General features: G+C 49.5%; 1 protein-coding gene across 1 annotated transcript in view; it reads right to left on the bottom strand.

The window, feature by feature from the left end:
• Igfn1 (immunoglobulin like and fibronectin type III domain containing 1) overlaps positions 1-12,620 on the bottom strand; it is a 40,356-nt gene that overhangs the window by 26,452 nt on the left and 1,284 nt on the right. Inside the window, exons 2-9 of the mRNA XM_045142762.1 lie at positions 11,773-11,895; positions 10,068-10,207; positions 7,435-7,534; positions 5,830-5,874; positions 5,580-5,625; positions 4,835-5,012; positions 3,784-3,897; positions 1,893-2,061 (exon numbers count right to left, since the gene is read on the bottom strand). Of these exons, the coding sequence (XP_044998697.1) occupies positions 1,893-2,061; positions 3,784-3,897; positions 4,835-5,012; positions 5,580-5,625; positions 5,830-5,874; positions 7,435-7,534; positions 10,068-10,207; positions 11,773-11,895 (915 nt within the window). The remainder of the gene's footprint in view (positions 1-1,892; positions 2,062-3,783; positions 3,898-4,834; positions 5,013-5,579; positions 5,626-5,829; positions 5,875-7,434; positions 7,535-10,067; positions 10,208-11,772; positions 11,896-12,620) is intronic.

A 12,620-nucleotide genomic window follows, 5' to 3' on the forward strand; every position in this document is an offset into this window, starting at 1 on the left:
TTTCTATTTGTTATTTTTATTTTTTGAGGAAAGCCAAACAGTCTGCCCCCACTTTTTTATGAGAGGGATCAAGAACAACAGTGAAAAGAGAGAGAGAGAGAGAGAGAGAGAGAGAGAGAGAGAATTGGCATGTCAGGGCCTCCAGCCACTTGCATCACCTTGTGCATCTGGCTTACATGGGAGCTGGAGAGTCAAACATGGGTCCTCAGGCTTTGCAGGGAAGTGCCTTAACCACTGAGCCAACCCTTCAGCCCCCTTAGTGACCATTCTTTGTCATCAGTACCCATTCAAACATATTAGATCAGGATCAAAACAGCAACAGCCTATACAACCTGGACTGGTTTTGGGTGCATGAGCAGTAAGGCAAACTGTGTCCTCTAAGTAAACTTTGAGGGAGAAACCCCTATTTACTGTCTTGTGCCTATGTGTAACTAGATGTACATATGATTAAAAACAGATGCATCAGGCTGGAGAGATGGTTTAGCAGTTAAGGCGCTTGCTTACGAAGCCTAAGGACTCATGTTCAACTCTCCAGGTCCCATATAAGCCAGATGCACAATGTGATGAAAGGCTGCATATGTGAACAAGACAGTGTATGCACCTGGAGTTCAATTACAGAGGCTGGAGGCTCTGGTGTACCAATTCTCTTGCTGTATCACTCTCTCTCTCTCTCTCTTCCTCTCTCTCTGATAAAAAGAAAAAAAAATTAATGATGTACCATGGGGGCTGGAGAGATGGATTAACAGTTAAGGCACTTGCCTGCGAAACCTAAGGACCCAGGTTCAACTCCCCAGCACTTGTATAAGCCAGATGCAAAAGGTGGTGCATGCATCTGGAGTTTGTTTGCAGTGGCTAGAGGCCCTGGTGCACCCATTCTCATTCTCTCTCTCTCTCAAATAAATAAATAATATATATTATATATTATTTTAGGCATTATTTTAGGTACTTGGGACATCATAAATAAAACAAAGATTCCTGCCCTGAAGAAGCTAACATCCTATGAGGGAGACAAACCAATAAGAAGCATCACAAATAAGTAAATAGAGTGTGTACAGAAGAAAACTGAAGTAGGAGAAACCAAGAAGAATATGATATATATATATGAGATGTACCATGGGAAGGAAAATGCACAGTTGCAGTAGAGAAAATATTATATTACCCAGACCTGTTGACCAAACCATAGGATCTCGCCCAAACAATGCCCTCAGCAACTGACCCATCATCCCCTAAATAACTTTTTTTTTTTTTTTTTTGGTTTTTCGAGGTAGGGTCTCACTCTGGTCCAGGCTGACCTGGAATTAACTCTGTAGTCTCAGGGTAGCCCTGAACTCATGGCGATCCTCCTACCTCTGCCTCCCAAGTGCTGGGATTAAAGCATCCCCTAAATATCTTATAGAGACCCCAGATCACTTCCTGTTGCCCTTGAGTACTGTCCACTCGAATGGCTTGCTTCCCCATTAGCAGTGTTCTCCAACCTTCCCTCATTTTGATTTTAATAAAGTCTCTTTCTGCATAACTACCTGCGTTTCCCTTTCTTTAATTCTTTGAATGAAATGCCAAGAACCTGGAAACCCCGGAGACCACCAGTAACAAAAGGAGTGACATAATAAGAAGCTGTAAAGTTCAACTGGGTCTGATCTGGAAGTCATCAGCTGCGGCACAAGGCTTGCGGGCAGGGCCCTGACCCACGTCTATGGCTGTAACTCAGTGGAGCCCAGCTGGACACCAACAGAAGATAGATGCTGTGTGTGTGTGTGTGTGTGTGTGTGTGTGTGTGTGTGTGTGTGTGTTTGCAATTGGGCCATGCAACATTTATCCTCCCTTCACAGCACCAGTGTGGACCCTCTCTTGACTTCTCCCCCATGCAAACGCCCATGTTGAAGAGTGCTCACCACTGGCTTCCAGCTCTGTGGAGAAGACTATGGTATCTTCCACCATGACCTGGTAAAGGCCAGCATCCTCGGGCTGCAGGTCATGGATCTGGAAGTTGTAGCGTTTCCCCAGGCGCCGCAAACAGTGCCTGGTCTGGTTGTCAAAGCCGTAGGGGATCATTTCATGATCCTGAAGCCAGGAGGGGAAGAGGAGTGGTGCAGGGCCTCGGTGAGTGCCAAGAGCCTCCTGGCCCAACCCCATTCTAGCTACAACCAGAAGTTTTCTCCCACTGGCCCAGGCTGTAGACAGCGCAGTCTTGGAGCCAATAAAAGGAACAGAGAGCCAGGCAGAGAGCCGAGCCTGGAGGTGGAGGCAGATGGTGACGTGGGTGGGAATATGTGGCATGTCCAGGCCTTTTACCATGGAGTGGAAAATCAATGATGTCATGCCAAGACCCACCTGGAACTGCTGACTCAGCTCAGGCTGGAGGAGTGTCACTCCTGATAGCCTTGAAGGTTAGCCCTGTAGCTTAACCCTGAGGCAGGGGCGACACCTGGTGGCCCAGGAGTCCAGCTCACTCATGCAGAGAATCAACGTCCTACAAAACCTAATAAATTACACATACACTCACCTTTACTAAGTTCTACGTGGATTTGCTCCTTGCTGAATATGAATAATAGCTAACACTAACAGATGCCTGTTGCATGTCAGGCATTATTTTAGGTACTTGGGACGTCATAAATAAAACAAAGATTCCTGCCCTGAAGAGGGAGACAGACCAATAAGAAGTATCACAAATAAGTAAATAGAGTGTGTACAGAAAAAAATCGAAGTAGGAGAAACCAAGAAGAAAAGAATAAGAGGCTCAGGAGCCCCAGGGTGGAACAAGGAAATACAGCAGGCAAACGCTCATGAGTGGTCAGGACCAGTGACCCTGTGGGTGAGGAATTAGCCATATGGATATCTGGATGCGCCTGCCAGACACAGGGAGCAGCTGGAGCAAAGGACTAGGGACAACCGCTGGGAGCAGGGACAGAGTGACAAGGTGGAAGAGGAACGGTTGGGGGTGGGGGAAAGTTGAGCATGCGCAGTCTCATCTGACATTTCAGAGAACTATGAGTTAGCTCCTGGGTGGTGGTTTGGATTAGGTGTCCCCCATAAACTCATGTGTTCCGAATGCTTGGTCTCCAGCTGGGGGCAATTTGAGAGGTGGAGCCTTGCTAGAGAAGGTATTTTTTTGTGGGGGAAGGGCAGGTTTAGGGGTATTATAGCTAACTCCCACTTGCCAGAGATTGGCTCCCTCTCCTGCTACTGTTTTTCTCCTGTCAGAGAGGTGGTGACCAGCCTCTGCTCATGCCATGCTTGCCCCTGCCCTCATGGAGCTTCCCCCTCGAGACTAAAAGCCAAAAAGAAAAGAAAAGAAACAAAGAACTTTCCTCCCATCAGCTGCTTTTGGCTGGGTGTTTTGTCCTAGCAATGAGAAGGTCACTGCAACATCCTTTTTACCTCCGCTTCACAAACGAGGAAACTAAGGCATTGGGGGGGAGATGTCACTCTAAAGTGATGGAGCCTGGATGAGTTTGGCTACAAAAGCCAATGTATGCTTTGCGTCTTCCAACTCACCTACCTGCCCCGGCCCCACATGGATAGCTATAGTTCAGAACCTTCTGGTTACCCCTGCTCTGGCAGAAGATTCAGTTTGTACAGACACGGGCCTGGCTGGAGAGCCTGGCTTCTGAAGAAGACGTGAGGAGCTCCTGGAGACTGTCTACACCGGGGTCTGACCTAATTCTGACCAGGAACTCCACAGGGTGCATGCTCACCACCTAAGTGCTCTGCCTTTTCCCACAGTGAGACCCATGGTGGCCACTGTTTTCCCTCCCAGCCTCTACTCACAGCTCCTAGCCTCACCTTGTACAGGTAAATCTTGCTCCCGAAGTCCTTGAGGTCCAGCTCCAGGTCAAATGTGGCAACCCCTTCCTTGGTGACCCTGATGTGTCTCAAGTTGGAGACAGCATTGACATACTAGGGAGGAGACCAACAAATTAGGGGCATTTCCAGAGCTCGTTGTTTGGGCATTCCAAATCCTGGCAGGCTCTGGTTCTGGTCAAGCCCACAATGTCCCAGCTGAGCAAGCAGTTGTGGGTGCTCCAGCAGGGAGACGTAGCCCCTCACAGAAGGAAATTCAACGATAAAATATCAGATAAGAAAGGCAACCCAGCAAGGGCTCTGGATGTCCAGGGGCCAGGACTGGCCCATTCATTTGTTCTGGCTGAGAAACATTAGTTGGAGACTGTATGCAAAGCTCTGTGCTGGGTCCTGTGCTAATGCAAAATAAGAAGGCTTGAAGGAGGAAAAGTTGTGGCTCTAGCTGGGAAGTTTGAGGAGCTACTTTCAAAGTGATAAAATGCTATTTTCAGAATAATGAAAACTAGTTATTTTTGAATCCCAGAAAAAAATTAAACTTGCACTTAAATTAGGCACCGGAAGGAACTTCGTATACAGTTTATGAGAACCTAGCAATTTTGAAATTTCTTCCCATGGAAATTTCAAAAATCAGAAATAAGTCCTCAAGTCTGATAACGATAGCTGACCTTAAACCCTTGTCAGGCACTAGGTTAATTAATATAATTAATGAAATAATTAATATAAGAACATTCTCTTACTCATCCTTTCAAGAACTCTTTGTGGAAGGTATGGCTACAAGTCACATTCTACACAGGAAGAAACTAAGATAATGAAAGCCCAGAGTTTAATAAGTATCGGGCCCAGCTTTTAAAGTCAAGAGCCAACACAGAGAAGCCTGGGTCCTTGACAGAATCCCTCACTGGGGGGCTAGGAGGGAAAGTGAGCCCCCAACCATATTGGGTTTCACAACCATATAGTGGCACGCCCAGGTTGAGGTCCCCCTCCCCCATGGCCCACTGCTGCAGGTGTGTGGGGCAGGAGTGGGGCAGGGCACCTGGGCCATCCGGTCCTCTTGCTCCTTCTTCATCTCCTGTAACTTGCGCAGCATGCCTCGGAAGTCCACAATGCCGTACTTCAAGCAGATCTTCTCATAGTCCTTCCGATCTGCCGTCATTAGCAGCTGCCACACCTGCTCAGGCTCCAACTTCTTCTTGGGGACTGGAGGCGGGGTCCTAAGGAGCAAGGCTGGCAGCTCAGAAGTCAGAAGAGCCCCAGGCTGACTCTGGCCATCTGAGTGGCCCAGGGAAGCTTCCCTAAGGGCACTGGAAAAGATAGACTCAGGGGATGAGATCTCTAGTACGGACCAGTGTCCTGACTGGAAGGCCCCAGTGATCAGAGGGGCGAACCTCACCCCATAGCTCCAGCACCCGGGAGACACTGAGGACTTGCATTATTAGCTGCTGAAGATGAGGTCTTAGCACGGGGAGTCGGAGTCAGTCTGTGCCTTTAAAACAGTTTTTAAACTCGCTGCTCTAGTGGTCCACTCCGCTTTGCAAGTGAGGAGATCAGTACAGAGGGAGAGAAGACTAACTCAAGGACACAGAGTTTAAACGTGGCTGAGCTGGGTCCAGAAGGCTCAGTCCAGTGCTCTTCCCTTCCTCTTAGCTACTAGTGGCAGTCTAGTTCCCTGCCTGTTTTGGAAGTGAAGGTGGGTACTGAACCCAGCTTGCATGGAAAGAACAGGGATCAATTCCATGAGAGTGGCCCAAATCCACCCCCACAACCAGGCCCAGACCCACCTCTTTTTCAGCATCTTTCTGAAGTCCATCAGCTCCTTCCTGAGGTCTAGAAAGGGAAGAGTGAGGCCCCGATCCCAGATGGGATGCCAGGGGCTAAGGCAGGGCTGCATGGTCCAAAGCTTTTGAAGGGAGTTCTCTAGCAGACTGGTAATGCCCCACAAGGTGTGGGGTCACCAGTAGGCAAGAAGAATCCTATCCTCCACCCCCAACCACCAAAGGCCCCAAGGGAGTTTCTGATAACTCTACCTACCTTCCTGGGGTTCCTTTTGTCTCTTCCGGTTCTTCCGAAAGCCAACTGGGCCATCCAGGGAGGAGAGGAAGGAGTTAATATGGCCAGGCGGGGGAGGGGAGGAGGTGAGATACTGATGGTTTTCCTGAGAAATGAACTGAGTCCCACAGTCCTGACCTCCTGCCTCCTTGGATATCCCAGAGCCTTAGCATGACTGAGGAAAGTCAGTCTGAGCATGCCTTAGTAAAGGGGAGGCCCATTTATATACCCACAGGAAAGCGACATGCGTAAGTGAAGTGGCCACTGGCAGCCACAATAAAAAACTGAAGGGCATCTGAAGAGACAGCTGTTTTTTTCAATGTGTCTGAAAGTTGCCCATTCAGAGTAAGGTCCCAGTGGTGCCAAATACCTCAGACACTGTGGTTTGACTGCTCCCACAGTCATTCATAATCCTTCATTACCCATTTTCACTGGAGGGGCTGGAAGCAAAAAGAAATACCTTCCCAGCTTCCCTTGCAACTGGCTGTGATCATGTGACATGACTCTGGCCAATAAGATCTAAGCAAAAAAACTCCCAGTCCTAAATTTCTGAGAAAGATTTTGTTTCCTTGATGAAGAGGTGGGTGAACCTGAGGCCACCTTTTCCTGCTTGATCGTGGGTTAAGTATGGTTCTTTAGCAGCTGTCTCTGACCATAAAGTGGACAGGCAGCCTGCTAAGGACAACGGAGTGGTGAGGCAGGAATAACCTTCTGTCCTGCGACAGCCCTGTGGAATGAACCCTGAACTCTATCTAACTCAAAACTTCTTATCATGGGAAGTAATCCAATGTCTTTATTTCTTGGGCTGCTTTTAGGATTTTCTGGTGTTTGCAGGCAAACCAGTTACCAGCATAACTTAACTGAAAGACTAGGTCTGTTTTCTCAGGAAAGCAGGAGGTATTAGCCTTCCACTTATTACAAGCTGATGAGTAAAAAATGAATTACAAACACCAGGCAAAACAGACCAAACATGTCTGAGGTAGGGTTAGGCCTCTGTGTTGCCTGTTTGTCTTTTTGATGTTTGCTTGTGCAAAATATCTGGTTAGGCCTGGAGAGATGGCTTAGTGGTTGAGGCACTTGCCTGCGAAGCCTAAGGACCCATGTTCAAGTGTCCAGATCCCACCTTAGCAAGACATGCAAAGGTGAGGAGAGTGCAAGGTCTCACATGCCCACTAGGTGGCGCAGAATCTGGAGTTCGACTGCAGTGGCTGAGGCCTGGCTCACCAATCCCCCCCCCCAGCTCTCTGTCTCTCTCTCTCTCTAAAAATAAATAAATAGTAAATATCTGGGTAGAAATTGAGGCCCAGAAAGCAAAACAAAGTAATATAGCAGGAGACACAGGACTAGAAACCAACTCTCAGTTCCTGGCCTCTTTTAAAGCATGTGTACAGTGGGGTGACAGCTGAAGGCATGCCTTCTTCATTCTAGGGTTCAGGCAGGGGGTGGGGCAGCAGCCGCAGCCTTGATGGTCCTCCCTCCCTCCCTTCGGCCACCAGCCACAGAGTATACTTCCCCTGAGGATGTTCTCAGGAGAAAGCGGATGGAGGCCCTGTGCAAGGATGAGACGGGCTTAGAGTTCAAGGTCACCTTCAATGACAGTGAGCCTCGCTGAGCATGTGGCTTCTCCATACATGTTCACTGCTGTGCAGCGGTACAGGTCAGAGTCCTCGCCCGTCAGCTTGTTGATCTGTGGAGAGGCAGAGGGCAGGGGAACAGGGCTGGCACATCCACCCTGTGCATGAGGCATGGCTGTGCACGGGGAGTGTGAAGAGGTACGGGATCCAGTTCCTGTGCTCACAGGGCTCACAGTCTTTATCAGGAAACACGTACGTCAAAGCAAAATCCTGGTTCCCTACCAAGAGCAGGTGTCCTTGCCATCAGGGGCAACATAGGTAAGCAGAACGAGCTTGCTTTGGGGTCAAATGAGCCTGGGGTTAAAAATGGTTTGGGGGGGCACCATGGTGCTGAGAAGAAGTGGCAGAAGAGTGTTCAGCGCTGCAATATCTCTATCACACCTATAAAAGCTCAGGGTCCATTGTGGAAGAGGTGGTGGAAAGAATGTAAGAGCCAAAGGAAGGGTAAGACTCCTTACAACGTGCTCCCCCCAGACACAAAATGGCCTGGATATCCATGACCTCACAGAGCCTGACACTACCTACACAAGACCATCATAATAGGAGGAAAAGATCATGACATCAAAATTAAAGACAGAGGCCAGCCTGGGCTAGAGTGAGATCCTACCTTGAAAAACCAAAAAATAAAATAAAACAAAATAAAAGAGAGACTGACTGAGAGGGGGAGGGGGATATGATGGAGAGTGGAGTTTCAAAGGAGAAAGTGGGGGAGAGAGGGAATTACCATGGGATATTGTTTACAGTTATGAAAGTTGTCAGTTAAAAAATGGCTCGGACAGAGCATAAAAAAAGAAAAAGGAAGAAAGTGGTCTTTGGCTTGTATTAGCTGTGGAAGCTTGGCTTCTCTGAAGTGGTAAAATGGGGCTAGGAGCACCTCTGAAGGTAGTGAATGGTGATGATTAAATCGTGTGCTTCGTATTACGTGTTCAGTCCAGGACCTGGCACATGGTAGACATTCCACAGTTAGTATCTATGATATTATTTCAGTTAACCAAGATTGATAGCATACAGATGCTTCCTGACTGACATAGGACGCAGTCCAGTAAACCATCTGAAAGTTGAAAATAATGTAAACTGGAAATGCATTTAGTACACCTAATCTACCAAAACACTTGGCTTAGCCTTGCCTATCTTGATATGCTCAGAGCACTTAACACAAGCCTATAATTGGGGAAAATTATAACGGTAAGCCCACTTTACAATAAAGGGCAAGCTATCCCATGCAGTTCATTGACTGCAATCTGCTCTGCAGGCTGGTGGGGGTTGCGGCTTGCTACCACTGCTCCACATGAAAGGGTCACACTTTCTTAGCACTAGCCCGTGAAAAGATCAAACTACAACTCCAAGTACACTTTCTACTCTGTGTACATTGCTTCTTCACCAACTCAGTCAAAAATTGTTGTGATAACTTTTTAATTATTATTTTATTTTGAGAGAGAAAGACACAGAAAGAGACAGAGAGAGAGAGAGAGAGAATGGGCACGCCAGGACCTTCGGCCTGCTGCAAACAAACAAACTCCAGACATGTGCACCCCCTTGTGCACACGTGCAGCCTTGCACACTTGTGTCACTGTGCACCTGGTGATGTGGGACCTGGAGATTAGAACATGAGTTCTTAGGCTTTGCAAGCAAGTACTTTAACTGCTAAGCCATCTCTCCAGCCCTGTGGTAACTTTTATGCATGTCAAATTGTAAGTTGCAGACCATCTGTAAGGCTAGACACTTTACATAAACTTTTAATCTTCCTAACCCTTGTAACAGTTCCTTCAAGTAGGCACTATCATATTATCACCCCATTTCACAGGTAAGCAAGCAGAATTCTAAAGCCAGAGGGACCCAGTCGTCTGACTCTACAGTGCACATGTTCTTCCACTCCAGCCCAGGCTGCCCACTAGGCATCAGCAGAGGTTATCTAGTCCTGGCTCAAGCAAAATCGAACTAGGAGATGGAGTTAAATGGACTCAACTTTAGGAATACCCCTTCCTCGCTTGGAGAATGGTGGCCATCAGGAAGACCTCCAGGGGCTGGAGAAATGGCTTAGCCGTTAAGGCGCTTGCCTGCAACGCCTAAGGACTCATGTTCAATTCTCCAGGTCCCACATAAGGCAGACACACAATGACGCAAGCACACAAGGTTGCACATGTGCTCAAGGGGGCGCACGTGTCTGGAGTTTGATTGCAGTGGCTGGAGGCCCCGGCGAGCCAAGTCTTTCTCTTTCTCTCTCATTAAAAAAAGACAGTCTGGGGCTGGAGAGATGGCTTAGCGGTTAAGCGCTTGCCTGTGAAGCCTAAGGACCCTGGTTCGAGGCTCGGTTCCCCAGGTCCCACGTTAGCCAGATGCACAAGGGGGCGCACGCGTCTGGAATTCGTTTGCAGAGGCTGGAAGCCCTGGCGCGCCCATTCTCTCTCTCTCCCTCTATCTGTCTTTCTCTCTGTGTCTGTCGCTCTCAAATAAATAAATAAATAATTTTAAAAAAAAAAGTCTGTTGGGCTTGCCTCAAAAATAAATAAGTAAATAAATAAATACACCTCCAAGGCAATGGGAAGAGACCTGTGAACCCCAGATGAGAGGAACCGCAGAGCTCACCTGCAGCACGTGCTCCTTGCTGCCAGGGGCGGAGGAGATCTGGTACTTGCTGGGGTTGCTCAGGTCTCCTCGTGTGCTCTCCCAGTGCACTTCGGGTCTGGGCTCTCCACAGACCACTGCCCGAAAGATGGCATTTTTTCCTGTGACAGGAAGACCCAAGTTGAGGCTGGAGCGGCAAGTAGAATATTTTCACGTATGCCATCTTTCCAGGTATTCCAACTCCCTGTTCTAAGAGGAATGTGGGGCCTTGGTCCCGCCGATGTGGTACTCCTAGTGTGAGGTGGAGAGCAACAGTGCCCAGAAAAGGAAGCAGCGCAGACCGGCTTTGGTCGCGCACAGGCCTCGGGTTTCGCGAGGGGAAGACGCAGCTGGACTGTCAGGTCAGGAGTCAGGGAGGCAAGCAGGGCCGGGGCGGGAGGGTTGCTGCCTTCCAGTGGGTATGCAAGGAGGCCGAAGGACTCTCTCAATCCTTGGAAGTACATGAGATTTTGTGAGTTCCATTCCTACTTTCTAGGGAGGAAGGGGAATGGGAGCCTTGGAATGCCAGGTACGAAAAGGAGCTGGTCCTGAGTCATAGGATCCCATCCTCAGAAATGACCCCCAGTTCCATGCAGGGAAAGAAAGCCTGAGAACTGCTCATCCTTCATAGACCCCGCAGCCTCCCGTCAGGACCCCGCAGCCTCCCGTCAGGACCCCGCAGCCTCCCATCAGGACCCCGCAGCCTCCCGTCAGGACCCCGCAGCCTCCCATCAGGACCCCGCAGCCTCCCGTCAGGACCCCGCAGCCTCCCGTCAGGATCCCCGCAGCCTCCCGTCAGGACCCCGCAGCCTCCCGTCAGGACCCCGCAGCCTCCCGTCAGGATCCCGCAGCCTCCCGTCAGGACCCCGCAGCCTCCCGTCAGGATCCCGCAGCCTCCCGTCAGGACCCCGCAGCCTCCCGTCAGGATCCCCGCAGCCTCCCGTCAGGACCCCGCAGCCTCCCGTCAGGATCCCGCAGCCTCCCGTCAGGACCCCGCAGCCTCCCGTCAGGATCCCCGCAGCCTCCCGTCAGGACCCCCACAGCCTCCCGTCAGGTCCCCGCAGCCTCCCGTCAGGTCCCCGCAGCCTCCCGTCAGGACCCCTGCAGCAGAAAGCAACAAGGACCAAGTAATGGCTCCAGTGCGTTTCCTGTGTTCTCATGACCTTGTTTTAGATTTAGAAAAATCAAGTAAGCATCATTGTTTTTTTTTTATACCAGAATGTTGTCAAGTAAAATTTGTGTCAGGGAAGAAATATCACTTTTCAGAGATTCCTCCTGTGGCCTTCTAGAATGGTCTGCCGGGGCCTACCCTGAGAGCCCCTTAGCATGTTGGGAATAAGTTTAGGAGAAAGATTTTTGACAGCATCTCTCTAAGAAGGCTTTCAGGCAGGAAGAGGGGAGAGGGAATTTGCGGACACTGCTCCCAAATTTAGCTTGGCCCTTCCCTTTGTTCCCCCTACATCAACATTTCTGCACTGCCCTTCCGCATTTCTCTCTCCAGGCTCCTTGTACTATGTAGGGATCCAGGCAGATAAGCACCCCTCACACAAAGAAGAGGGAAGACATAACATAACCTGGTGATGGACATAGGGGCTGAATGACCAGAAAGATGGGTGGTCAATACCTCTTCTTTATGCTTGCTGGGGGGTGAGACAGCAGGAACCGTGAATGCCCTCCAGGGTCTTACCCTCTGGCAGAGCCAGGGTGACAGGCTTCTGCATGAAGTCCGGCAGGCTGCATCCTTCAGGGATCTCCTCCACCAGCTGCCGGATGCTCACCCCAGGGAGAGAGGACTTCTTCAGCGGTTTCCCTGGAGAAAGGGGGATGGACACATAGGACATCTCCTGCCTCCTCTTGGAAGCACTTCTACTCACTCAGCCAGGGAATAAGTTCTCTTAGCTTTGTTTTGCTTTTCAAGGCAGGGTCTCACTCTAGCCCAAGCTAACCAGAAATTCACTATGGAGTCTCAGGGTGGCCTCGAACTCATAGCAACGTTCCTATCTCTGCCTCCCGAGTGCGCCACAAAGCCCAGCTAATGGCATCCGTTTGCCCTCCACTTTTTATTTATTTATTTATTCATTCGGTGGAGAAAGAGGGAAAGAGAGAGAGAGAGAGAAAATGAATGAATGAATGGATGTGTCAGGGCCTCTAGCCACTGCAAATGAACTCCAGGTGCGTGTGCCTCCTTGTGCATCTGGCTAATGTGGGTCCTGGGGAATTGAGCCTGGGTTCTTTGGCTTTGCAGGCAAATGCCTTAACCGCTAAGCTATCCCTCCAGCCCTGCCCTCCACTTTTTGTTTTAGTTTTTCTTTTTTCAAGGTAGGTTCTCACACTAGCCCAGGCTGACTTGGAACTCACTCTGTAATCCCAGGCTTGCTTTGAACTCACATCTATCCTCCTACCTCTGCCTCCCAAATGCTGGGATTAAATGCGTGCCACCACACCTGGCCTCTCTTGTTAGTTTTTTGAAAATTTGAGCTGTGAGTGTGTGGTGTGGGGAGGACAAACCGCGTAGAGGTCACTGGACAAGCCTGG

Source organism: Jaculus jaculus, chromosome 1, assembly GCF_020740685.1.
Source record: "Jaculus jaculus isolate mJacJac1 chromosome 1, mJacJac1.mat.Y.cur, whole genome shotgun sequence".
Lineage (NCBI taxonomy): Eukaryota > Metazoa > Chordata > Mammalia > Rodentia > Dipodidae > Jaculus > Jaculus jaculus.